The sequence below is a fragment of the Notechis scutatus genome, chromosome 1 (genome assembly GCF_049901735.1).
Source record: "Notechis scutatus isolate UNSWTSFEM ecotype Mainland chromosome 1, rNotScu1.2, whole genome shotgun sequence".
Taxonomy (NCBI): Eukaryota; Metazoa; Chordata; class Lepidosauria; order Squamata; family Elapidae; genus Notechis; species Notechis scutatus.
Window position 1 is genome coordinate 232737547 of NC_142009.1, and position 27935 is coordinate 232765481.

General features: G+C 39.8%; 2 protein-coding genes across 10 annotated transcripts in view; one reads left to right on the plus strand and one right to left on the minus strand.

Moving 5' to 3' along the window:
* The window catches only part of LOC113424557 (inner centromere protein-like), a 30648-nt gene extending 27011 nt beyond the window's left edge, over nt 1–3637 (minus strand). The window contains exons 1-3 of one of the 3 annotated variants that reach the window (XM_026686318.2): nt 3487–3634; nt 2755–2895; nt 619–735 (exon numbers count right to left, since the gene is read on the minus strand). In XM_026686318.2, coding sequence (XP_026542103.1) covers nt 619–735; nt 2755–2891 — 254 coding nt within the window. In that variant the 5' untranslated portion in view covers nt 2892–2895; nt 3487–3634. The other 2 variants (XM_087950663.1, XM_087950664.1) reach the window with 2 other exon arrangements.
* A 26-nt stretch (nt 3638–3663) lies between these two features.
* Nucleotides 3664–27935, plus strand: part of INCENP (inner centromere protein) — a 29406-nt gene continuing 5134 nt past the window's right edge. The window contains exons 1-12 of one of the 7 annotated variants that reach the window (XM_087950656.1): nt 3664–3787; nt 9679–9823; nt 10338–10448; nt 14779–15536; nt 17087–17135; nt 18756–18789; nt 20856–20952; nt 21719–21770; nt 24767–24881; nt 24965–25099; nt 27358–27467; nt 27555–27675. In XM_087950656.1, coding sequence (XP_087806782.1) covers nt 9696–9823; nt 10338–10448; nt 14779–15536; nt 17087–17135; nt 18756–18789; nt 20856–20952; nt 21719–21770; nt 24767–24881; nt 24965–25099; nt 27358–27467; nt 27555–27675 — 1710 coding nt within the window. In that variant the 5' untranslated portion in view covers nt 3664–3787; nt 9679–9695. Of the gene's footprint in view, nt 3788–3906; nt 4145–7517; nt 7775–9678; nt 9824–10337; nt 10449–14778; nt 15537–17086; nt 17136–18755; nt 18790–20855; nt 20953–21718; nt 21771–24766; nt 24882–24964; nt 25100–27357; nt 27468–27554; nt 27676–27935 lie in introns of those variants that run through there. The other 6 variants (XM_087950661.1, XM_087950658.1, XM_087950657.1 and 3 more) reach the window with 6 other exon arrangements.

Genomic DNA, 27935 nt, shown 5'->3' on the forward strand with positions numbered 1-27935 from the left:
AACATTTAATCATATCAAAGGTTAAAGAACTAAAGGAAGAAGCAAGTTGTTTGCTTTAGAAATCAAAGAACATTATTTTGGGTAAACCAAGTTATTTATTTTAGAGGACCATGAACATCAACATTAATGATATTGAAGATCCTTGGTGACTCCATCCACCATGCTATTTTTTTTTGTCCAAATGGAGATTTAAAAATATGTTCCAGTGAATTTTCTTTAGTCACCAATGAGCGTAGGTTACTCCATCAACAGCTGTCTAACCATATTGATTTCAACTAAGTCTATCAGTATATATAAATGCTCTTTAAAAGCAGTCAATATGGAAAAATAGGATTAAAGACTTAATTGAAAAATAAAAAGGGGAGGGCATTTATATTATGGTAGTATGTAGGAAGATATTACTAGCACAGAGAAGAACATGATCTTGGTGAAATCTGATAGTTGCATTAGTTTATCAATCTATATTGCCAAACATCAAAAAGTTATTTTTACATGGACAGATACACAGAGGGACTGCAGACCTTGTGCAATTTATAGCACAAGAAAAATCCGAACAACCTGGAATTGGGTACAATTCCAAAATCAAAAGCTTAAATATTGTGAGCCATTTTTTTTTACCTTTTTCTAATTAGTTCTTTATTTTCATCCTTAAACAATGAAGATCGCTTCTTTTTCCGATACTTCTTCTGAGATGGTGTTTTGGGCATCAGTTCAGGTTCGGTACTAAAGTTGTTACTGGTCCAAAATAACAACAACAACAACAATAATAATAACAATAATAACAACAATTTTAAAAACCCAGCTTTGATGGAGGTCAACAATAGGAAGCTGCTCAAAGTACAGCAAACCAAGAATCAATACAGGAAAACAGAAATGCAAACTCGGGCTGACAGCTGGTGTAACAAAGCACTGCATGGACAGTTCCTTGAAAAGATCCAAGGAAAAGCAGATAAAGAAAAGACCTGGTTATGGCTGACCAACAGAACACTGAAGAAAGAGACAGAAGGCCTGATTCTTGCAGCCCAAGTACAAGCCATCAGAACAAATGCAATCAAAGCCAGAATAGAAAAATCTGCTGATGACCACAAATGCAGACTCTGCAAAAAGTGGACAAAACCATTGATCACATACTGAGCTGTTGCAAGACAATCGCTCAGACTGACTACAAACAACATTACAACACAGCCACTCAGATGGTCCACTGGAACCTGTGACACAACTACCATCTGCCTGTAGCAAAGAACTGGTGGGATCATAAGCCTGAAAAAGTGGTTGAAAATGAGCATGCAAAACTACTGTGGGACTTCCGAATACAGACTGATAAAGTTTTGGAATACAATACCCCGGATATCATGATTGTGGAGAAGAAAAAAGAGTGGATCGTTGACATTACCATACCTGGTGACAGCAGAATCAATGAGAAACAACTTGAAAGAATCACCAGATATCAGGACTTGAAAATCGAACTGCAGAGACTCTGGCATAAACCAGTGCAGGTGATTCCAGTGGTACTTGGCACACTGGGTGCTGTGCCTAAAGACCTAGGCAAGCACTTGAAAACAATTGGCGCTGACAAAATCACCATTGGTCAGCTGCAGAAGGCCACCTTATTGGGATCTGCTCGCACAATCCACCAATATATCACGCAGTCCTAAACACTTGGAAAGTGTTCGACTAGTGATTTGTGATACAAAATCCAACATAGTTATCTCGTTTGCTGTGTACACTGTTTTTTTTTTTTTTTGTGTATAACAACAACCTATTGATCTGAAGAATTGCAATTAACAACAATAAAGGAAGTCTGTATCTTGCTTTCATGACCCATGCTGAAATGTAACTTGACTTACTATCTGACCAACTTCATTCCTTACATTGATAAGAAAGGAATCCATTAATTCAGGGTAATTAATAAACTCCTAATTAATAAGACTTTTTTGGAAGAGGATGGACAAAGGAAGTACAGTATTATTATTAAATTTTGTTACCTGACTCCCAGTGACTGGTGTTTTCTTACACTCTGCTTTCCTTCCCAAGAAGTGGGAAGCTATGTATTTTGCCTTTCTTGCAGAATACAGCTAGCCTTCAACTTACAATAATTCGTTTAGTCACCATTTGAAGTTACAAGGGCATTGAAAAGTGACTTATCACCATAATACACACTTACAACTGTTGCTGCATCCCTAGTCCCATGATCAAAAATTCAGACACTTGGCAACTGACTCATATATATGACAATTACAATGTCCCTGGCTCATGTGATCACCCTTTGTGATCTTCTGAAAAATAAAGTCAATGGGGAAGCCAGATTCACTTAACAACCATGCTACTAACTTAACAACTGTGGCAAGAAAGGTTGTAAAATGAGGCAAAATTCACTTAACAACTATCTCGCTTAGCAACATAAATTTTGACAAGGACTACCTGTAGTAGAAACATTGCTTTATGCTACAGGTTTTCAAACATTTTCAGGTCGCAGAACCTGCTGGTTAGAAATACCCAAATCACTGATCAAGAGACAAAGCTCTAATGATAGAAATGTAGCTGGGTTCGAGTAATTTATTATTATTTTGCCTTTCTCAGAACTCCCAACTGTTTTCCTGGAACCCTAGGATTCTATAAGTCATTTTAAAAAGTCCCACCCTAGGCAATAAACTTTGCTGTGAAAATACGACCCCCTCCCCCAAATCAATTTACAGCCCTTGGGAGTAAAAAATTTAACCATCTTTCCATTTTGTAAGATTCAAGATTCTATACCTATCAAATATCTTCATGGCTTCTTCCTCGATTTCTCTCAACCACATCAAGCACTTGTGTTCAGCATTGAACACGAATTCTGAGAATTTTTGATTGCAAACATCTAGAAGATGAATGGGTTGTCTTGCTTCAGCCATGATGCTGCATAAAACAAAGGAAAAGGAGAACAGAATGCAACAGAATGTTAAAGAAATATTTTGTTTTCAGATGGGAAAGACAGTTGTGCAGTTACACAGCCACATGCTCAGATTTTTAGTGAAGAAGTCAAACATTGTTTTTCCTTTTCTTATTTTCTTTAGCTTCTTATCTTGATTTGATTTCTACAGTTAGTAAGCAACAAAGTAAGTAATACTACAATTTTTCTATAGATGAGCACAAGTTGAACAGTGTCACCATTTTGCAGAAGTTCACAATCACACTTACAGATAACTATCCCCAGAAGACTTAGTTAAATTCTAGCTAGTTGTTTGTGGGGGGCATGTTCATTTTCTTGACAATTTCTAGCTTATCTGAAAAACGTAACAGAAAAAAACCCCAGAGGAACCAAATGCAGAGTTGAGTAAGAAGTAACGAATGTGTCCTACAAACTTTAAAAACAAAACTTTGTCCTCCTTCCATTTATAAATAAATATATTCCCCTTTCCATTATTAACAATAAAGGCAGTTTTCAGATACAACAACAAAAAGAGACAATTCCTCTGCAAGAGATAGAACGCATTTGCAACAGCATACCCCGCTTGAACAACAGCCAACACCTGAGCCAAACACACAAAGCGCTTCCTGCGAAATGTGGGCGTGCGCTTGCTGCGCCGCTGGAAACCATCTCCGGCCGCGTCGCATCTCCGATAGTTTCCTTGGATTTCCCCCGCCCCCCACCTCTCTCTCTCTCTCTCTCTCTCTCTCTCTAAATTAAAGCGCCCTGACTAACTCCGTTCTCTGCACGTTTAAATCCAAAGAGGGAAAGGAAAGGAAGAAGAGTCGTTGAATTAGTCCGGTCAGGCTGCAGTAGCAGAGGAACGGGGAAGGGACGCGGGTTCGTTTCAGGTGCATTAGGAGCGGGGTTGTGGTATCTTTAAACTTGGCAACTTTAAGACTCGTGGTCTTCAACTCCCAGAATTCCTTAGCCAACATGGCTGGCTGAGGGATTCTGGGAGTTGAAGTCCACGAGTCTTAAAGTTGGAGGACCCCCCCCCCTCTCCGCCTTAGAGGGGGCTTTGAAGTCAGATCAAATCAACGACTGGCCTCGGGGGAGGAAGGAAAACCAACAGACGTTATAGAACCTGTTCAGGAAGGAGTTGCAACTGGCGACCACTCTCTACAACTTCTTTAGGGAAGCTGCCCGCTGGTCCCATTCGAGGCGTTGCGCTCCCTCGTCACATAACAGAAGAAGGTACACTTCGCTTGCTTTTGCTGGATTCCTGTTTTTCGTTCGCACCCCTATCCCTTCTGGGAAAAGGGGGCTTTTGTCGCCTTTTTGTCTGCGCGCTTTCTCAATTAGGTGGGGAAACGGCGAAGTTATTTTGAGAAGGGAGTTGCCTCATTAAATGGTTTCTCTTGGGCTGAACTAGGAGAGCAAACGACTTGAAAAGCGAGCTAGGGATGGCGGTACTTATTGTAAGGGTCGCGGCAGCAGTAAGTAGGTGGTCGTGGCTGATCTCTAAAAAGGTAAATGGGGCCTGATTTAGCTGGAGAAGCCCCAGAAAAATTTCTCAGTTATAGGATCGAATTAGACAGGATTTTTTTTTTAAGTAGTGAAAAGCAGGGACAAGCGACTTCCCTATTGTTGCTAAGGGAGCCTCAGGAATAATAGCTCCAGAGCAGGGGTCGCCAACCTTTTGGATCTTAGGGACCACCAAAATCATAATTTTAAATCCCGCAGACCAGATACCCTGGGAAAATCCCAAAAAAAGTCTGCAGGAAAATTCCCCATCCCGTTTTCCTACCAATCGATCATTCTTTATTTGGGATTGCAGGATACAGTTTCCAACTCCGTTCTGGAGGGGGGGGGGGGGAGAGACTTTTGGCTTCATGCAAGTGTGAGATTGTGGCTAAGAAAAACCACCAGGATTCAAAGTTGATCCAAGGAAAAAGGTTTTATTGTAACATTTCTGCAGAAACGGGTTCCTGCCCTGGCAGGTAGGAGGAACGAAAGGCAAAGCTTAAAGGCTCTACTCTTATACCCAAAACTACCCCCTACTACTCCCCCTCCCAGTATACAAATGGCTTGATTTACAATCTATCTTTCAGGATACAAGTTACATTTTATTATCTTTCATGGTACCTAGCTGTAACAGATACTTCCTTACTTATCTGGCATTTCAAAAGCATTCCAAAATGTGTGATAGTTCCCAGCACTTCAAAAACATTCCAAGATCAGTCAACATTCTAATCAGTGTTTGATACTGCATTTCCTTACTTCAAAGGAAACATCCCTTTTTCATCTTGAGTTTTGAGTCATAAAATGAATACACTTCCCACACAAGGAAAAGCAGCAGAAGCAGCAGAAGTCTTTCTTTCTCTCCCCCAAACTCTGCCAGAAATGAGTCTTTGTGAGACTTGTCACACCAGTGCAGCCTCTTAGAGCAGGATGCCTTGCAGGATCCCAAAGACTCATTTCTGTCAGAGTTTGGGGGAGAGAAAGAAAGACCTTTGCTGCTTTCCTTGCATGCAGCCAAAAGCAGAAGTGGAAAGAAGCAGCCAGGAGAGGTATGTGAGGCAAGTGGGGCAAATTCTCCTGCTCCGCCTTTCCCCCCCTCCCCTCACTACCTAGTGTTTGCAATGCAAGCAATGCAAGCCTTGTGTTCCCACGGATGATGTGGGTGGTGCAGCCTTGTGTTCCCACGCAGCCTGGATTAATTGCTTTGGGCGTGACATTTCTCTGTGGACCACCAAAACTTTCTCGCAGAGCACCAGTGGTCCCCGGCCCACTGGCTGGCAACCACTGCTCCAGAGAGTCAACAGAAGTCGAATTTGTATTACCTGTATTGCAAGTTGAATTTTTGCAATACAGGTAGTCCTCAACTTGTGATCATAAGAGAGTCTCAAAATTTATGTTGCTAAGTGAGACAGTTAAGTGAATTCTGTCCCATTTTATAACCTTTCTTGCCAGTTGTCAAGTGACTCACTGCAGTTGTTAGTAACACAAGTGAATCTGGCCTCCCCATTGACTTGGCTTGTCAGAAAGGTGCAAATGATGGTCACATGACCTCAGACACTGCAAACTATAATAAATACATGCCAGTTGCCAAGCGTCCAAATTTTGCTCAAGTGACTGTGGCGATGCTGCAACCATTGTAAGCATGAAGAATGGTCCTAAGTCACATTTTTCAGTGCTGTTGTAGCTTTGAATGGCACTAAACAAATGGTTGTTAAATCACGGACTACCTGTAATTTTCCCTTATACGCAAAGCACTTGTGAGCCTTCCTCCTGTTGAGGATGAAGAGTGAAGTCAAAGCAAAGACATGGCTGAAAAGAGAATCAAATCCCACATGTAAAACAAATCTGGAAAAACTGATGTGGCCATAAGAGCCTGATTGCAATCATGGTGAGGGAGAAAGAACTTGTAGACACTTTGCACAGTAGGTCCAGAAGCACCATATACTACCTAAAAATACCTTGAAAGTAATGCCCATTGTGTTCATGAGACTTACTTCAAAATAGATTTCTATTGGATAGCAAAATGTCAATGGAGATTCTCAGATATCCAGGTCATGGTTGTCCCAAAGGTGCTTTTTCAAGAGGCAATTGGATTTTCTTTTTTTTTTTTTTTTTTTTTGAAGATGTTCCACTTTTCACCCAAGAAGCTTCTTCGCTCTGACTGTGTGAGGAATGGAAGGATTTATACTCCTTGCAGGCAGCAAACAGCCCTCTCAACTGTGGGAGAGGGATAGACATCATCTATCTCTGGTCCTTTCAGCAGTTTCAAGACTCCACACATATTTGCACTACTCAGATGACCCTGAGGACACAGATAAACCTCCAAGGGGCCTCAAGGATTCTTTAAAATAATACAAATGACCAGCTGTCTGCAAGGAATATAAAATCCTTCCATTCCCCACCGTCCACTCAGAACTGAAGAAGCTTCTTGGATGAGAAGAAAAACAAAGTCCTCTTGATAAAGCATCTCTGGGACTATTGGATAGCACTTCTTCCTTGACCCATAGCACAAAACTTTAGTTGTTTCTGCCTTTGCCTTTCCTGTTTCTAAATCAGAAATGTCATTTTTAAATCAGTCTATTAAAAGATTTCTTCACTTTCTGATTTCTCCATTATCAGCTACAACCATGTCACACACACAGAAATCTTTTCCGAGTAACACATACCATTTTTTTCCACGAAAATAGGTTTGCCTTTAAATAAGATTAGTCGGAAAAGATGCTGCAAGAATCTTGATTTATTTTTATTTTTATTTTTGCAACTGAATACTAACAATTAAAACTGTAGGAAGTAGTCCAGGTAATCGGCAGGAGTCAACGCTGACTCGAAGGCACCGCACGACTTTCCTACAACGATTTTGTATTGTAATTAATGAGGTTAATTAATTAATTAATTAAGGTTGCCTTGTCTGTGCATTCCGCACTCCCCCACGCCCCTCCACGCCTGCGTCTAGCAGGCGCCCTTGCACGCGATTCCTTTTCCTCCAGATGATCCGGAAGCCTCTCCCCCGGAACCGAGCAGGACCTGCCGCTGGGGCGGTCTTCTTTCCTTTATTCGGCCAATAGCAATCCCCGCCTTTTAAAAACTCCGCTTCTGATTGGACGTCTGGCAGAGTGACGCTCTTTGAAATTTGTAGCGGGCGCCACAAGTGGGGCTGTTATGCCGATGTTCCTGCCGCGCCCGTTGCTGGAAGAAAGAAAGAGAAAGGTTCGCTCGCATCGCATCTGTGCCGGGTCTGGAGCAAACGGGCTGCCCTCCCCCCCTCCCCGCGGGAGCGGTAAATAAGCGAGCGAGCGAGCTTTCATGAAAGAAGGACGGTCGGTGTCTGTCTGGCTCTTTGGTCGTCAGACGGTGGGGACAGTGGTGGGTTTTACAGCTTTCAAGGCTTCATTTTGCTCTCGTGGATTCAGTGGCGAGTAACGGTCAATGTGGAGTGCATCTCCGGAACACGATTCCCTTCCAACATGGTTTCGGTTAGGAATAATAATTGTAGTCCGGTATCGCTAGGGGGTTTGAAAAGCGAGTGTTGAAAGAAGGTTGATATCTGAAGTCTGGATTTGCACAGCGCGCTTGACTTGGTTGACGAAAAATCCCTTTGGGTTTGCATGATGCGTTGAATCGTAATTTCGTAAAAGCCAACGGCTCCTGGGACCCTATCGTGGATTGTAGATATACTGCTGTATAACCAAAGTTACACCGAACCAAGTTTGCACGTGCAAATATTGTATCTAGATCTAGATCTTGGTTGTTTTTGTGCAAATACAGTCTAGGGTGTTGTTATTCCACCCAAATATCCTTCCAAATGGTCTGTAACTATGGAAAAGAATATGAGGAAGTACCTGCTTCTGATGAGATTACCCTTGAAGGATGTTTTGATGGGTTTCACTTTTAAGTTTTTGGCCAGGTTGTTTTTTCAAGATGGACATCTTGCAGAACACCACAGTATTTTAAAATTTCAGCTCCTGGTAATTAGGGTTCCATACCAATCAGTTGTCAGCTCAGCCAATTAAATCATATTTTGCTTCATTCGGACCACTTGTATGATCAACTAATAGTTGCTGAAACCTCAAATCTGTGTTTTAAATATTGTCTTGCGGAAGTTGACTTGTACTGTTTTTGAAGGCTTTTGTTTGGCCAGGTTTTTTGATGATAATCTGTTCTTGTTTGAGCTGTTTGTAATAAATCACATGATTTGCTCTGGGGTTTGGTTTGATTTGTAATATATAGCAAATAAATGCCACATTGTATAAGTAAATTGTTAATGTCTCTTAATTTTATCTTTAGTTATATTTGTGTCTTGCTGTAAGCCAATTTTGGCAGCAAGATTATGCAATGAGTTACAGCCGAGATTTTTAAGCTCTGCAGGTTGAGTTGTATCCTTGGGTTACAATCAACTTAGAAAGGGGATAGGGACACTTAGGGGGGAAAAGACCATCTATGTGCAGCAAGAGGGAGTGCTGTCAAAATGTATTCTGGAAAGTAGAATATTTGTTTTTTGGCCAGTCATAACATCAATTAAAATATTTCCCATTTGTTGGGGAAGCAGTCAATTTGTTCTAATGTTTTAAGAAGTTGCAATTCTACAGCATTTGAAAACCTGTAAATTATACAGTATATATTTTATAGTAAATGTTAATATTAAATATTAATATTATAAAATTACACTCAGCTGCTTTGAAACTCATCGAATTTGGTACTCAACACATGAAATTTTTGTCCTGATACTCATTGTTTGTTTTGTACTCAATGCACAAGCTAGAGCTTGTCATTGCCAAGCTAGAACTTTTGTTGTTGGCTGCCTTGTGATTCACTATATTATTGCTTATGGGAAAATATTTGTTTGGTACTCATCATTTTTGATGCTCCTCACACCTCCCACAAGGAATTAACAGTACCAAGGTACCACTGTACATTTAAAATTGATGAATGTATTTGTAGATAGATTTTAGTTTTAAGGTTACTCAAGCTTGGGTGATTCTGAGGAAAAATATCAAATTTGATTAAGTATTTTACAATTATTAGGGTTTATTTATTTATTTAAGCATTTAAATGGCTGCTTAACTAAGACTAGGGGATTCCCGATAGTGAACACAAGGAAAAGAAAGAATGTAACATTAACCAAAATTAAGTTACTAAACAACATGATTAGAATTGTAAGAGGTTACTTTTTGGAACTTTACATTGAAAAATGCAATTTACAGCATCTTAAAATTTACAGCATGTTTTCTGTGACTTTATCCAGCAATTGTTATTGTTGTGTTTTGCAGGCTAAAACATATTGAATATGTTGAATCCTATGGCATTAGAAGAGGCGGCAAATAAAAAGCTCAAAGAATTTATCCAGAATGTTCATAATAGAGATAGTGTATGGATGGATGAGATTCTTGAAGAAGCTATCAAGATGTTTAAAAGGTAAGAGAACTAACAAGTTGCTAGAAATGGTACTAAAAAGGTGATGGGGTAGTGGTGTTTCCACCTACCTATCCAAACAATAATAGCTCCCAGAAACTCTTCAATCTCAAATTCTTAATGTAAATCTTTATAAACAAGAGGAGAAAATCATTGAATACAGGAAATGATTTTATCTATATTCAAATTAAACATATATAAAAGTAAGTAGTTTTGGTCCTGACCCTTTGTTCTAACTCCTAGTTATTGGTCATTGCTTCTTTTAATTTTCAAAAAAGGTGCTAACACACCAACCAGCAGCCTTTGTGGAAACAGATCACCAAATGGCTCTCTTGTTCAACCATTATAGTATGAATTGGGTGTTTTTCCTTTTTTAAGAAAATGTTCAATCCTATACTGAACAAAATTGAATCTGAACAATTAAATTAGTGGTCAGCAAATATCCTAGGAAAAATTGACGGGATATTTAATAAAGGCATCTATCAAATATGGTTAAATTGGTATTTCTTTGTCAAAGTAGTAGCTTCGATGGAGAACCAGAGCTGATGCCAAAAACCCCATCTCAGAAAAATCGTAGTAGAAAGAAATGTATCTCTTCTATTAAGAATGATCGACTTGCCACAAGAAGGTAGGATTTCTGTTTCATGTTTGAAAATATGTGGATGTTTACGTTATATGTACAGTTCCAGTTGATATTTGGATCTGGTATACTTGAAGAACTGTCTCACCCCAATGAGATTGGCCTGCCCCACCTGTGCCAGCAAAGAATTAGAATTCCTTTATTGGCCAAGTGTAATTGGACACACAAGGAAGTGGTCTTGGTGCAAATGCTCTCAGTATACATAAAAGAAAAGATACGTTTGTCAAGAGTCAAGAATCATAAGGTAGAACACTTAATAATAGTCATAGGGTACAATAAGCAATCAAAGGGCATCTTGCTCATCCCGTCAGGCAAGGAATTTTGACTGGTGGGATCCAGGAGAAGAACCTTCTCTGCCGTGGCTCCTGCCCTCTGGAATATCTTACCTCCTGAGGCAAGATTGATTCTCACGCTCTTCCAAGGCTTAAAGCGTGGCTCTGCCAGATGGCTTGGAGAATCAATGGGGGCGCTTCACACTGAAGATGGTTGACTAATTAAAATCTAATCCCACCTCCTCCCCATCTGTCCAGCTCCCTCTTTTGCCCATCTTTTCTTAATGATTTTATCAGCTATGTTATTTATAATTGATGGTTTAAATTTTTTAAAATGTTTTTATGTTGTAACCCTCTCCCCCGAGTCATTGGACACGAGATTGGCAGCAAACAAATTGCATAATAAATAATTGTGGAAAATGTTAGGATTAGGAATACCTAGAGTGAACTGAATAAATTTATCATCTGGGAATAGTTTACAAACGCTATAAACTTAAATACTTTTTAATGGGACAGTTTATGGCTTATAAGACATAGACACAGTACCTATCTGCATCTGTAAATAAGTATATTATGATCTCATTAGTCCTTGCTCTCAAATCACTCTCCTATCTGATACGAGGATATGCTGTCTAAATGGACAGTGGGAACAGGAGCAGAATCTTGGTGTACCTGTAGAAATCTCCATAGATAGAAATTTATTGTTGATTTGCAGTTGTGAATATTCAGCATAATGGTATTCTAAGTGAGATCTTCGATCCACTGAGTTGAAGACTCCCTGTTACTTGGGGGTTTTCAAGATTGGAATCTGCCTACGATAACCTCGAACTGACAGGTTTTGCACACACACACACACACACACACACACACACACCAATTGAATTCAGTTGTAACCAATTTTAAAGATGCTTGTCTGATGTACTAAAATATCTGTGGTGTGTTTTCATGAGCCAGAAGATGTTTGGAAGATCCAGCGTTTTGTTTCTTTTTCCCTGTCCTCTTTATAAATCTTGCAGAGCAACCAGTCCTTTATTTTGATCACTATTTTTTTTAAGTGGACATGTTGAGAAAATCAAGATACTTAAAATTATATGGATTATAGATTCATAATGAAATGAGCTTGTGTATCATAGGGACAATAAGCCAAACAGATATAATGCTTGGGGATAAGAAACAACTTGCCACAATCTCTGAAGACAGACTTAGCAAACTTGTGCAGGCTAGTTCAGATCTTTGGAATTTTGAGCCTAGGAATTCAGCTTGTGTTGTTGCATGTCTGAATTTTCTTTTGTTTGTAAGGAACTTGAAACTATACACTCCTACATTGGTACAGAAATATGTGCAGTCTCTGTAGTGTTGAAAAGGGAAAAAAAATCTGAGAAGATGGCATAGCTACTGTGGTTTCCCAAAAAATAAGACCCTGTCTTATATTTTTCTGAAAATAAGGCATTTGGCCTTATTTTGGGGAGATTTTATTATTTTGGGGTGCAATTTGGGGGTGGCAGGTGGGGCAGGGGAGAAGCTAGACATGCATCTTACCTGACTTCCAGCTCTGGCACATTTCTCACCATTGTGTGCAGAGAAAAAGTTGTACCATTAAAAAAACCTTAGTGAGTTCCAGGAGTTAATTGATTGAACTTGTGAGAAGGTGTTTTTTTTTCGGTACAACTTGTTTCCTTGCACACAATGGTGAGAAACGCAAGGGAGCTGTAAGACGGCAAGAGACATCTTCTCTCCCTCTCTCTGGGTATGGCAGGGCTTCCTGCCCCTTGTTTAGCCACCCACCTCCTTTATGGATGCAATTTGGGGGTGGCAGGTGGGGAGGGGTGAGGCGAGGGAGAAGCGAGACACATGGAGCAAGACAGGGCTCCTCTTGCCAACTCTTCTCTCCCCCACCCCTTGGAGCAGGACTCTGCTTCTGCTTTTGGCTGCATGCAAGGAAGGCAGTAGAAGTCTTTCTCTCCATACTCCGCCAGAAATGAGACTTGTCGTGCCACCGCCGCATCAAGCCTTGCAGAGTCTTGCTCCAAGAGGCGGTGCTTCTCACCGCTGTGTGCAGGGAAACAAGTTGTACCATTAAAAAAACAAAAAACACCTCGCGAGTTCAATCAATTAACTCCTTGAATTCACGAGAAGGTTTTTTATATATAATTGAAACAGGACAACAGCAAAGATACATGAGTTGTGCTATTTATTTATTAGACTTGTATGCTGCTTATCTTGCCTAGGTAGTCATCTTTCCCTGAAACTGACCTCTCAGGATAATAAGCCCAATTGGGTTTTTGAACGCATGCACTACAATAAGCCGCCGCCCCCGCCCCCCCAAAAAATAAGCCCTCTCCCCAAATATTACAAGGTACAGTTTGTTTCCCTGCGGTGAGAAACGCGATGGAGCTGGAAGTCAGGTAAGATGGCAAGACCATCTTCTCCCCCCCCCCATTGCCAGGCATGGCAGGGCTTCCTGCCCCTTGCTTAGCCACCCACCCCCTTTATGGATGCAATTTGGGGGTGGCAGGTGGGGCGGGGGAGAAGGGAGATGCACAGAGGACTGGCTGCACATGCAGTTTAATATTTGGGGAGACTTATTTGTGGGGGGGGGGCTTATTGTAGCACATGCGTTCAAAAACCCGATTGGGTTTATTATCCTGAGAGGTCTTAGTTTCAGGGAAACACAGCTACTTAGGCAAGATAAGTGGCATATAAGTCTAATAAATAAATAGCACAACTCATGTGTCTGCTGTTGTCCTGTTTCAATTATATGGAACTGTTTCTTGAGTGTCAATGGAGCTGGCCATACATTAAAACATGCAAAATAAGATGATAATTGAAGGCTGCATTGATTTCTTTGTAATAAAAGCATATGAAATACAACGACCCTGATGAGCAAGAATTGCTTTATAATAGCTTATTATAGGTTAATTTTAAATGTAATTATTTGGAGGAAATATGAACTGATTCTAGGGAACTCAGCAGTCACAGAGGGGCTTTTAAAATATTTCATTTGCTGCTGCACTTAACTCACAAAAATCAAACTCAGCCCCCCCAGATAAGTGGTTTTCATTACAATTGTACAATAGCCAGTTTCCTTTAGGCAACACATTTGAAAAGTAGTTTGCTTTCGGCAATTAGGCATTTCAAAATGATGCTTGGAATTGTTATTCAAAGTTGATGCCCAACTTTCATAGGGATATATTAAGAGTCTCCCCACCCCACCCCCCACCCCATCATATCTCAAATTCTGATCCAGCCAATTTTTGAACTTGGTTCTCTCTCTCTCTCTCTCTCTCCCCCTCCCTCCCTCCCTCCCCCCCCTCTCATTATGGAAGACAACATGTTTGGCTCATGCTCTCTTGTTCAGAAAGATTCTTAAGTCTTTTAGTATACTCTTCATGCCCAGATGATTTGCCATTACTTATTATTCATTGTAAAATATTATTGAGTTGTTTTTAATGCTTGGGATGATCTGTTTTTGATTTGCTTCCTGTTCATTGCCTAGAGTTGCTCAGATTGGGACCATCTACATATTCTGAAAGATAGCTAATATCTCTGATCACAAAGCATACAATGGCTAATGAAATGCCTTCTGAGCCCAGCTGTTGGCCAAAAAGAGAAGATTTTGGTATTTGCAAACACTACTCCATCAAAAATGCTTTGACTTCCATTAGCCCTTTTAAAGGAAAACAGTTTCTTAGAGCTCATTGATTAGGTAGAGTTTGCCTACTAGACTATGTAATACTAAATGGCTTTTATGTTTATGATGTGATCAATTTCTTTAGAGTTTTCTCTTCAGTAAAATAGTGTTCACCATAATTTTGAGGAAATGTTTTAAAGATTGGCTTTATTTTTATTTATTTATTTGTATCCCACCAAAGGTCACTCTCTCAGATCAAAAGATCAGCAAAATGTTTTGCATAGTTAATTTTAGCAAACTGCCTACTCTCAATTGTTTTTATTGTGTGAAAAAGTAAGTGGAGACTTATTCTGCCTCACTCATATTAAGTGCTGGTTTTGTCATTGTGCACTTAACAATATGTTTCTTTTACCAGATCATCTAAAAGAAACGGTGCCCGAATAAGAGCTTCGAAGAGGATCTCCCAAAATGTGCAGCACACAAAAGAATTAGAAATTCAGAAAGCTGAACTAGAGAACACCTCTCCTTGTGTTCGTGTAACTAGAGCACAGGCTGCCAGGTCTTTCAGGTCTCTCTCAGTTGCTGCTGTTAAGAATCCAGTTATCGATTTAGCCAAAGGGAGGATACCTCTAGTAGAAATTAGTGCCAACGAGAGGCGCAGTGCAGAAGGGCAGATAGAAAAAACACCACGTCAAATAGCAAAGGTTTCCGTAAGCCATACTTTGTCTCCATCACCTGTTAAGAGATCAAAAACCCTGTCTGAAATGTCTGTGATTATAATCCAAGACACTCCTGAGGAAAAGCTAAAAAAAGAGGTGGGACGGACAGCATGTAAGTTGAAGATAGCAAATGTGTCTCTCTCCAAAACTATTGAAAATGAAGAGCCCCGCACTGAACAATTACGTCCACAGCAACAAGAAGATAAGCCACTCTCTGAACCCAAAGCCACTTTGAACTTAAATGAATGTCCACAAACTCCTACTGTCTCTAAAGGAAGCCGTCGCTCAGTGCGCCGAAGCCTGATGGGCAGAGCCTCTACAAGCTCTAGAGCCTCTCTGGCCAACAGATACTCGCTAAGCACTAAAAGGGAACAAATTGTCTTGAGGCGCAGTAGCAGGACTGTATCCAAACAAGAATCTATCCAGCAGTCACCTGTGCATATGCATGTAAATAGTAAGTTTTTTTTTTCTTTTCACTTTTAAAAGTTTCCTGGCTATCATTCCAAGTGTGGTTCTTTCAGAGGATATAATTCAAAATAAATTTCCCTATCAAACTATAAAAACACTACTTTTAAAGAAGTTCAATTTTTTAAAAAAATTATATGCAGTTTCAAACTAGATACGAGCTACTTTGGTGTAGTGGTTAAGGCATATGGGTAGAAACTATGAGACTGAGTTCTAGTTCCATCTTATCTGGGTAATTTGGGCCAATCAAACTCTCAGCCCTTGGAAGTAGGCTATGGCAAGTCACTTCTGAAATCTTGCCAAGGATACTGCTATTTCAGACAGACTAGCCCAGGCAGTTGTCTGGAGTCAAGGCTAACTCGAAGACACATATCCCTCCCAAAACAGTTCTAGTTTAAGAGTGAAAGTGTTTAACACAGCATGGTTTATTTAAAGTCTAAGGTGTTTTCAAAACTCCCTTAAAATGTCCCTAGAGGGAACTGATTTAATGGGATTGGGGCTACTCCAAAGAAAAGTCCCTCATTCTAATATCTCTCTGCTGTACTGACCTTCATGAGGGCCTAGTAAGTGAGCATTCTGAAAATGTCTTGTTTTTAAATTTTTAACGCTTTTATTGATTATGATAATTGTATTGAGTATTTATTGATAGTTTTATCATTTTGTATGCCACCAGAGTCACATGTTTGTGAGATGGATAGCTATATGTATTGGACAGATAAATAAAAGCACACCTGAGTTAGCATAATATAGCTGATATTCTCAATGGAGAGGCATCTTAACTGGAGAAAGTTCATTCTTATAAACCACTTTTCTTTTAATATACACATAGTCTTCAGCTTAAGACTACAATTGGAACTAGAATTTGTATCATAAATCATTGTACTCATAAATTGAATCTGACCCGATTTTAGGACAATTTTTACAGCAGTTGTAAAGTGAATTATAAGGTTATTAAGTTAATCCAGTTTGTCAAATGGTGGGTTTTTCGCTGGAAAACAGCAAACCAAAAAGTTGCAAACTGTGACCATGCGACTGCAGAATGCTGCAACAGATGTAAATATGAGCCGGATGCCAAGTGCCTGAATTGTGAACATGTGATGGTGAGGCTGGTACAATGGTTATAAATGCAAGTGATTTTCTCCAAGGCCATCATAACTTTGAACCATTGTTAAATGGTTGTAATTCAAGGACCACCTTTAAAGTTGATCCTTTAAAAAATATCAGAAGCTAACTGGCAAAAGTATTTAAAACTTTAAAAAGCCAGTAAAAGAATATTTTAACAAATCAAAGAACATTCATAAAGGAAATTAAAATGCACTCAATATATATAGCTCAAATTTCTGGTTTGAAAAAAAAAGTCTGGTCTCAGATAGAATACACATGATGTGCACTGACAATAAAGGTTTGAAATTGAAATTGAGTTACCTTTTGGCCTGGGTGCTGCTAAAATGCAATAGAAAAAAGATATGTTTGTAGTCACTGTGTTTTATTTTAATGGTCTAGCTTATGTTGTGGATAAAACATTATTTGTGCTTTCAGCCGAGGCTATTACAGAAGAGTTTCCTGATAAAGAAAGTACTGAATCCAGGTAAGCTGATTTCAGTCAAAGAGGTTTTGTGAAAGTAATAAATTCTTGATTGAAGACAGTAGTTTAATATGGAATGTCTTTGATAAGCAGTTAATTTTATTTAATCATTTTGATTCATTTATTATATGGCGTCAAAGAGATGCTCTTGCATGAACAAAAGTAAATAAAAATAAATACTGGATAAAACAACAAAAGAAAGAATTGGTGGAAACTATATCGCACAAAAGCAAATCACTTCTATTTTCCTTATGTAGAGTGACTGAAAGAGGAACAAGACATTTGAATACTGCCTGTGGTACTTAGAGCTTGCTTTTCACACACAGCAGTCTTTCAAATTTGTTCACAAGAGTTTCTTAGCTTTTCTACAATCAAAGCTACTTATCAAAATAGATATATCTTCATTCTTGTGTGGCAATTTAATTATTCTCCATGAAGCCTAATGTACAGTGATGTATGTCAATGGGGTCTGGAACACCCTACATAGGTTGCTTTGGTCTACTTCTGGTTTGGAATCTTAATTCCAAAAACTGCAAACCTTTGAAAAACAAAATCTAGATAGAGAAAAGTTTTATCACCGATTAAAGAGTAACAGACTTTTCTAGAATCTGTGAGCTTTGCACAGTCTTTATTAAAATCTTATTAAAAAGAAATCTGTAGTAAATCAATATTACACACACACACACACACACACACACACACATATATATATATATATACACACATACATACATACACACACACACACACACACACACACACACACACACACACACACCGTGTTTCTCACATAATAAGGCCGGGCCTTATTTTTTTTTGAGCCCCGAAAAAACGGCTAGGCCGTCTTTTCGGGGGTAACTTAATTTCCCCCCTTTCATCCTCATCTAGAGCGCCCCGCGGGCAGCCTCGCCACCAGCCGCTCCTAACGGGCGATCATGGCGAAGCGCAGAGAGCTCCCTACTCCCACCAAACACCTTTGCTGCAGACCCAAGACCTTTGGCACCTGCTGCTGTTGCTTTCCCTTCTGCCCATTCCACTGCCGTTTGGAGTGCCGTTGGAGCTGCTGCCGCCGTTTGGAGCTGCCTCTGCCGTTTGGAGCCGCCGCCGCCGTTTGGAGTGCCGCCGTCACGTTTGGAGCTGCCGCTTCCGTGTTTGGAGCTGCCGCCGTGTTTGGAGTGGCGGTGGTGCTCCAAACAGCGGCAGTGCTCCAAACGCGGAAGCGGCAGCTTCAAACGGCGGCGGCGGCTCCAAACAGCAAAGGCAGCTCCAGAGGGCAGAGGCAGCTCCAAACGGTGGCAGCAGCTCCAACGGCACTCCAAACGGCGGCGGCAGCTCCAAACGGCGACAGCAGCTCCAGCGGCACTCCAAACGGCGGTGGCAGCTCCAACGGCACTCCAAATGGCAAGTCCCCCCACCCTTCCCCCTATTTTGCATGTTTTAAACTAGGCCTAAATTTGGGGGGAGGGGCTTAATTTGATTTTATGCCTAGAAAACATGCTGGGTCTTCCTATTGGTGGAGGCCATATTGTTGGAGAAACACGGTATACACACACACACACACACACACACATATACATACATATATATATATATATATATCTTTGTTCTTTTTTTCTCCCATAGAGCAACGTTAGATTCTATGTCTCATCCTCAGAAGGTAAGTTAAAATAGATGTTTATAAAAGCATGTTGATGTAAGCAGAGCACTCCTTCATAAAGTATTAATCAGCCACTTCGATAGAATGTATAACTACTTCAAAGGCTCATTCTAACTTTGTGTATGTGTATTTATATAAGCCTGCCAAAGAAGACTTTTGAATGGAAGGGATTTGCTGTCATTAACAAACATTGGATCACTTTTGAATGCTTTGCTCTATCCTTCTGTCTACTGAACTGCATTTTGGAACTTCCTGGATAATTTCTAACTGATCAAATTCCATCCATATATATATATGGATCTTTGGTTGTTCGGGTTTTCTCCCGCGTAAGATTCAAAGTATCTAGGCAACGTTTCGATGAAGTCTCATTCATCATCTTCAGGCTTGCTTCTTCGGCTCTGTGCTTCTCAGAGTTATATAAAATTTTCTGTCCCTAGGATCTACATCTATAATAATGATAACAACAACAACAACAATAATAATTTATTGTCAGTATCTGTATTGTATAGTACCTATACTACTACTGAGACTATTCAGTGTCCCATATCAGAGCACATGTTAAATTTCAGGTGGCCAGTTATAAATGTATTTTCTTAGTGTTTCCAAAGAAAACAATTGCTTCATTGTTAAATGGCAGAAGGTTGCCTTTTTATGGTTGGTACTATATAATTGCTTATTAAATTTATGCACATACAATGTGTATTCATACAATATATATTCATGTGAGCTTGTATTATGGGATGAGAAAATTTATAAGCCACTTACTCTTGGCCAAATGTAATACTTCCTTGCATAATGTGACTGACATTATATAGCAGAGTCTGTCAGGTAGATAAGAGCATACAGCTTTTGTGGCCAAGCCTTGAACATTTTGTTCTCGGAAGTAGGAACCTTTAGTGTGTATTGTAGTATTCATAATTGGTTACATTGACCTAATAATAGAGAGTTGTATAATCTCTTATATGAGCTGTCGTACAATAAAAATAACTATTCCTGTTTGGAGCTTTACATTCCTAAGTGATTTTACTATTTTTTTTATTGTTTTAAAGCAGTTTATATTAAAGTGACATGAACATTATATTTGTGACTATCTAATTAAAAAGCTCTTTGTTTATTAATCTCTATTGTCACAAAGAATATATCAATTATATCATGGGAGCCTTATGATTCTTGCTAGTGTCAGATCATCTGGAAAACAAACATTTCTGAATCTGCCAAAGTTAACCTTCGGTGCTGTAGCTTGCCGGTGGCTAGCGGAGCTGGCAGCATAGTGGGACAGTGAAGAGGTTGGGGAGAAACATGGGCCAGTCCTGGAGGCTGAGGAAGGCTCGGACGAGGGCTCTGTGTCAGAGGCAGAGATGGGGCCAGGGTAGTCTGGCAGTTATCAGTTGCCTTCAGAATCAGACAACAGTGAGGCAGGCGAACAGCTGAAGACAGTTCCCAGGCTGTGCATGTGCAGAGCTGCCAAAAGAAAAGAAAAATTACGAACTTAGGGTCGATGTGGGAGTAAAGCCACAGGTGGACAGTGAATGCCCCCCATAGGGTTAGGGTTAGGAGCAAAAGGGGAGGGGGCTTTTGCAGGAAACAATTAGTTTGTTGCAGCAGTGTGAAGTTCTGTCTTCATCTCAGAGACTGCCGAGTCCTTCCTTGTTAGCACTGTGTTTGAAAATATTTACTTGGCAGCTCTCCAAGCTAGATAAGGTCTGTGCTCCTAATTACATCCTTGAAAGACTGTTTACCAGGCCTTTGGTTGAAAGTGAATGCAAGACATTCACCTTTGTTTATTACAAGGGTTTTTGCTGGGACAAAGAGTCTGGTTGGTGCTTTTGGGGGGAGCCTAGGTCAGAACATGGTGAAAACTTATAAAATAAGAATTCTCTTGCCACTTAAGCCTCATTGATTTCAGTGGGTGAAGCATAAATTTCAATAAAAGAAATTATATTACTACATTCAGTTTGGAAATATCTTAAATTTAGGTTGAACCATTAAAGCATTAACTCAGTCAACTAATAATTCTATGTGATTTGCTTGGAAAGCAGTTCAAAATATGATTACCTTTATCATAGGTTGATGAAAATCTCAACAAATCCCTTCATTCTAATAAGACTGTTTTGCCAGAGACTCCCCAGTCCAAAGAAAAACAGCATAAAGGAGACAAAGAAGGTCAGTATATTGACTAAGTAGCAAAAATAGCCAACTTTGAAGCATATGGGACATGACTAAGGAATACAAAACCTTAACCATATTTATTCAGTACTAATCCAATTATTTGAGGGCAAGTTTAATAGTAGTAATAGTTTTAATAAGGGTTTTCTTTCAGAGGGGAGGAGAATCGGCCATTTTCCATTGGTAGTCAGATTTAATTTATACACTGCATTTTTGCTTTGTGAAGTAAAGTGCCTAATTAAAAAAAAATTAAAGCCAGAACACTATAAAAAGCTAATACAAATTAAAATTAAAAATGTCACTCATGCCTTACTTCAGGGGCGTCAAGGCCGGCGGTCCGAATCTGACTTGTGGGACTGGCCTGGAAATATCAAATGACCAGGCCGCAGTTCCTCTGCAGCTAAAATGGGCTGTGTGCGCCCCTCGGTGCCTCGTTTTCACCCTCCATGGCCTGCAGCACTCTGCTGGCCAAATGGCCGGCAGAGTGCTGCAGGATGGGCATGTTTTGGAGAATAGTTGTTGAGTGTTGGTGAATGCTGGTATCTCACTCAAACATGGTAGCATGTCACCTTTGATGGCATGTCATGGGTTTGCCATCATTTAGTTTACATTAAACTTGCATTTTCTATAAAAATAAACTACGCATATGAATATTCTGCCCTGATAATTGACTGCTTATTTATTTTCTGATGAAAACAATTTTGCTTCTGCCTAACTTGGCCAAACCCTTGAATGCTCATCCTCTATTTTTCTTTTTATGCAGAAGACAGCTCTGAAATGAGTGATGAATTACAAAAGCTGCCTCTGAGTGCCCGGTATGTTTCTTTACCTCTTTTTGACAAAAGCTATGAAACACTGATCTAGGGAGGTGGAGGAAAATAAGAAAAGAAACTTCTCTACTATGTTCTTTGAGTATAGAAGGTAGCCAGTGTAAGTAAAGATTGCTGAAAATGTAAAGGATCTGCAAATCTTAATCCTGAAAGTCAAAAAGTAAACTGGAAAAAAATGGGATTAAATTTTTTAAAAAGAAGACAAAAGTAATTAACAATAGGTACAGCAACCAGCCTTAGAATTGGCAATGAAAATACTGAAGTAGTGGGTAGCTTTTTTCTTTCAGGATCAATCTTCAACAGTAAAGACACAAGCAATCAAGAAATAAATTGAAAACTAGCACTTGATAGTTTAACCATAAATACTTTGAAAAAGATATTCAAATGCCATATATATCAATACTATAAAGATCAAAATCCTGCAGGCCATGGTATTCCCTGTGACACTCTGTGGAAATCAAAGCTGGAGTCAAAGCTGGACTTCCAAGAATACCATGGACAGCCAAGTAAAACAAATGGTTGGATCATTGAACAAATCAAACCAGAGTTATCAGCTCACTGGAAAAAAGTAGTGCTAAACATGGTGAAATAGGATGACCAGCAGCAAGAAGGATGGATTCAGTTACAATGGGGATGAGTGCACCATTGGGACATTTGAAAATTAAAAATTGACTCATCTAGAACAGCGGAGAGGGGGCTATAGGAGGATGTTTTTTGTGGATTTTAGTTCTGTGTTTAACACAATTCTTCCAAATAGACTAGTGTCTAAACTTCTGGACCTAGGTCTTTCTAATTCAATCTGCCTTTGGATTATGGATTTCCACTCACAGAGGGTCAGATTAGGTAATCATACCTCTTCAGCCCTTATTCTTAACACTGGTACACCAGAGGGTTGCGTGTTGAGTCCCTTACTCTATACTACTTATGTGCATGACTGCATTCCCACTCACGCTAATAATACTGTTGCTAAATTTGCAGGTGATACAACAGTGGTGGGACTTATCTCTGGGGGGGATGAGTCTGCCTACCGAGATGAGGTGGACCGGTTGCTTTCGTGGTGTGGAGACAATAACTTGGTCCTCAACACCAATAAGACCAAGGAGCTTATAGTGGATTATAGAAGGAACAGATCAAACATCCAGCCCTTGCTTATCAATGGAGACCGAGTGGAGCAAGTGGCCAGTTTTAAGTTTCTGGGTGTTACCCTAAAAGAGGACCTGACCTGGGGTGCCCACATTATAGCCCTGGTCAAAAGGGCCCAGCAGAGATTATACTACCTGAGACTTCTCAGAAAACAACAACTGAATGAAAAACTGCTGGTGACCTACTGTTGCACCATAGAGAGCATTTTAATATACTGCACCTGTGTATGGTTTGCCAATTGCACAGTGGCAGATAGGAAAGCACTCCAGAGGGTTAATGTCATTGTTCAGAAGATCATTGGTTGCCCTCTCCCCTCTATGGAAGAGCTTTATAGCTCCCGCTGCCTTAAGAAAGTTTAAAACATTCTCAAAGATCCATCTCATCCTGGGCACCCTCTTTTTGAACTATTACCATCTGGAAGACAGTACAGAATAATAAAAACAAGGACAAATAGGCTGAAAAACAGCTTCTATCCCAGGGCAGTAGCTCTGTTGAATTCTGCTGTATAGTGCAGTGTGGTGTGGTGTCGGGGGTTTCCGGTTCAATGTGTGAAGGGTGGAGGATGTGTGTTTGTGTTTATTCTCATGGTCATGGTCATGATGTGCACTGAAGATGGTGTTTGATTTCGTTGTACGAGGTGCAATGACAATAAAGTAAACTAAAACTAAAAGACAGGTTAGAGATAGATTGTCATGAAGAAAAATCTATCACTGGTTGCTAGGAGTTAAAAACAACTTGATGATAATCATGGTAAGGTTTAAATCTTTGTAGCTAATTACAGGGAATTGTGTGATTTAATATCAAAGGCTGTATTCCTTCCCAGTTCTTCTGTGCGCTCAGAACAGATGCAATCCTCTTCCCCAAACCTTGTTTCAAGGATTTTGAAACTTCTCTGCTTTCAGAGCATTGTAATCTTAAGTTTGATAGGAAAAAAGGCTGCGCAGTTTCTTTCTGTTTTCCTTGCCTCTGTTTCTCACAGCATCCCCCAGTGAAGTATGTGATGTAGCAAACCCACAAAGAAGAAAGCTCAGCAGGTCCAAGTCACAGGACAAAAAAAGAGTCATTGGTTTCAGGCCAAGCTATTGAGGGAATTCCTGCTGCTAGTCTTCCCAGCCATCTGCGCAAATACTAACTAAGAAATTCTCAGCAGAAGCCTCCCACAGAGCAGTCCCTCCGGGGATTCAATGGACTCTTCTACCAGCTTCCAGCCAAAATAATCCAGTGGTGCCTCTATGTACCCCCTGCCAAGGTGGGCTTCATGTAGTTTTTCAGATGTCGGTGCTCCACATCTCTCAGTATGCGTTACCTTTGATTAATGCTGATGATAGTTAGTATTTAATAAACTCTGCAGGTTATTCTGCATCCCAGACATGTGGAAACTACTATCAGGAGCCACCAGTGGGAGAAAAGAACAATAAGTGCAACCTTTGCAGATGGTTAAAACCAAAGGGGGCTTTTCTGTTCTTTGGAAACATCAAGAGAATTTTCTTGGAAAAAGGAAAAAAAAATCCCTAGAGCCTTAGCATTTAATTTTCCTGTAATATATGGGAGGCAGTTACTGATCAGCTGCTAAAGTGATAATAATCTTACAAAGACTCTGTATCCATTCCCCTGTCTGTACCTCAGATTTTAGGTTAAGGGGTTTTAGATGCAGTCTTAAATCCTAAGTAGCTGATCTTGGACTTCTACCTCATTAAATAGTTGCCAAGCAGCTATTTTTGCCCCTGAATCATTTGTGAGTTTAAAAGCCACAGGATATAAAATTTTATGTTTCCCACATGTATCTGAAACAAGGAAATGTTAGGGATGAGTCCAATGAGCTCTTTATAATCTTGCAGGAGAAAGCCAAGCTATAAGAGAGCAATTAATGATAGAGATAATGGACAGCCCTCAGAAGATGAGCTCTCTCCACCAAGAAAAAAGACACTATCTCCTCAGTGTCCTGCCAGCAAGGTAAGACAAGCATTATATCCCTGAAAGCACACCCAGGACAAGGGATTGACTTCTGTGGACTGAGAATGTTCTGGGTTTTTCAGGTTGTGCGTCCTTTCAAAACATTCTTGCACACAGTGCAGAAGAACCAGATGCTGATGACTCCTGTCTCTGTAAATCGAAACAGCACAATAAAATCATTCCTTAGGCAGAACACTCCCCTCCGCTTCACTCCCAAGGTAATGTAAAGTACTCTGTATTTAATGACAAAAAAGAGGGGAGGGGCTTCTGAATTGATGGTGGAACTTGCCCCTCCTCAAAAGTTGTAAACATCAAAAGGTTCAGGTTCTAGTCTTGTTACTAAGCTTAGCTAATAACATAGTCTCACATTGCATTTATTCTGCTGTTAACCGAGTTTACACAAATGTTCAGTTTGAAAGTCCCTGCTTGGAGCTCTTTGGGTTCAAATAGCGAAAAGCTTTGAAGTACTGTATGATTATATTCAACTGAGTTGAGTTAGTAAAAGAGAGCAAGGTTGAAAAGCAAGAATGTGAACAATTGATGGAAGAAACAAGGTTTAAGGAGGACCAGGGTAACTTCTGAACAGGTGAAATTGTTCACCAGTGGCAGCAAGCAAGTTGATAGGCAATGGAGCCAAAGAGACTGAAAGGCAAACATGGGGTTTGAGAGATGCATTGTTTTAACATTCTGAGCAATGTTTTTAGATTTTAACTCTTCGTTATACCTGAAAGCTCAATAATTTCGCCTCATGCATCGAGTTCAATATTCTTCCCATATGAGTTTCTGGCAGATAGTTCAATCCTTTGCTGCTTCTTGGGTTAAATATCCCAGCAGATTACGCTTATTGATTCTAATTCTGAATTAATGAAATGTGTAATAGGGCAGGATCCTATATGAGGCTGTTTTTCAACCCTGTGGTAGGCAAAATATTGAAAAGATTTTCTAAAACCTGAATATATTTATTAACCATTTCTCAATCTTTTCTTTATACAGGGAGGGTTTGTTGTAAGTAACAAGAATGCTCTTACAGTAGGTGCATTTGTGCATAATTAACCCAGTGTGTGTTGTCCAAAGCTGTCCTAACTTGCATAGAGATCTTTTTAAGAGAAGCCTAGCATAAATTCTACTGAGAAATAGATAGTGCACATACATTATTAGAATTGTACTGTTTATTGTGATAGCCTTTAATATTTCAGAATACTGTACATTATTTCATCTAATTCATGTCTCAACTTAGATTCATTTTTTCAAGCTAAAAAAACTATTTAAGCTACCTTTGGATCACTTCATGTATATTGTTAATAATACAGCTGTTTTAAGGTGTGCAGTGTGAAATGTAAATAAAATACAACATTCATGCTCAGTATTTTTGTACAAGTCCTTGTTTAGCGACTGCCTTCTTTAGCAACTGTCTGCAATTAAAATGGTGGTTTAAAAAATAACTTTATGATCAGTCTTCACATTTACAACGTTGGCAAGTCCGCAAAGCAAAGGAAAACTGAAGTAAAATAACCAGATTTATTAAGCAGAGTTGTGGTTTTGCTTAGCAATCCCTTTACCTAACTGCCTAGTTGTTTCCAAAAGCAAAAGAGCTGCCTATGGGGGGAGGCAGCAAAGGACCAGGCCATTGTACATCTGCCAGCAAAAACGGAACTCAAAAACCCACACACAGCCATCCTGAGCTCCATTTTCACTGGCAGAGCGCTCGGGCCATCATAGGTGTCCCTGACATGAGTGACGTCGAACTGCCCCGTCCCCTCAGGTCAAACACAACCCTGATGTGTCCCTCAATAAAAATGAGTTTGACCGCCCTGCTGTAAAGGGTGCTAAAACTTAAGTATGTCATATGTTTCAGGTTTTATCAAAATAGTTTCTTTTTTATGCCAACAGCTTGAAAATTTCAGGAATTTGTAGTGGCAGTGAATATGACTTACAGGAGCAAAGCTGGGCTTGCAAAGAACTATTTAAGCTCCTACATTGCCTCCCCCCCCTTTTGAAAATTGTGAGTAATTGACACTCTTATTTTGCATACACATAAAACATTTTGTTCCTGAAGTAAGGTTGAGTAGAACTCTTGAATATCACCCCCCTTTTTCCCCAGGCCTCACCAATCCAGTTGTCTTGATGTTGACTCAAAAATATTTAAGAATACCTATTTCTGCTAGTCTATTTCAGAAAGTTTTTAACAACCCGAATAAAGGGCTCGATCATGATGGTCCAGAAAAATAAATAAATCTTGATGCCCTCAGAAATTTCCCATCTTCCAAATAGGGTGGTTTATTTAGTTTCTGAATCCATTGCAGTTTTACCATGAAATGTGTTTGCTACAGTGGAGAAAGGGTTACTTTTTTGTTGTTGCTAAAACCACAATTCTGCTTTGGACCTTTCACCTCAGGGAGGACTTTAAGTCGCAATAAAAATGGATGCAGCTTTTCATAAGATCCTAAGATGAGCTTCTTCCCTCTATTCTATATAGGAAAAAGAGAGGCAGCGGTTAGAGAATCTGAAGAAGAAAGAAGAGGCCGAGCGACAAAGAAAAAGGAAAATGGAGGAGGAAAAGAAACGGCGATTAGAGGAGATGAAACGGTGTGGATTTGAGTCCTTCTGGCTGTTCCTTTTATATTCTCCTGATCTTTTTGACTTTTTTCTAACTGATCTCCTGTGTGCCCTCAGTAAACGTGAAGAGCGCCTTCAAAAGGTGTTGCAGGCTCGGGAGCGAGTAGAGCAGTTAGAGGAGGAAAAGAAAAAACGACTTGAACAAAAGTTGGCTCACCATGAAGAGAAGAATGAGAAGGTAAATGCAGTGAGATAGCTTTTGGGAAAGACGGGATCTCTACATATAGGATATTGCCAGTGTATCTTCTGCTAAAGCCAGGTGAGATTGTTAAAATCATGCTCTCAACTCAGAACTAGTCCTAGTCTTTGTACCACATTACTATTTATACCAGATTTTTCAGACTTGTGCAAAAAATATATATACCACATATAACTTTTATTTCCTTTTTAAAAAAACTTGTTTTTTAATCTGTAACAAAAGAGAAAAAGAAAAGAATC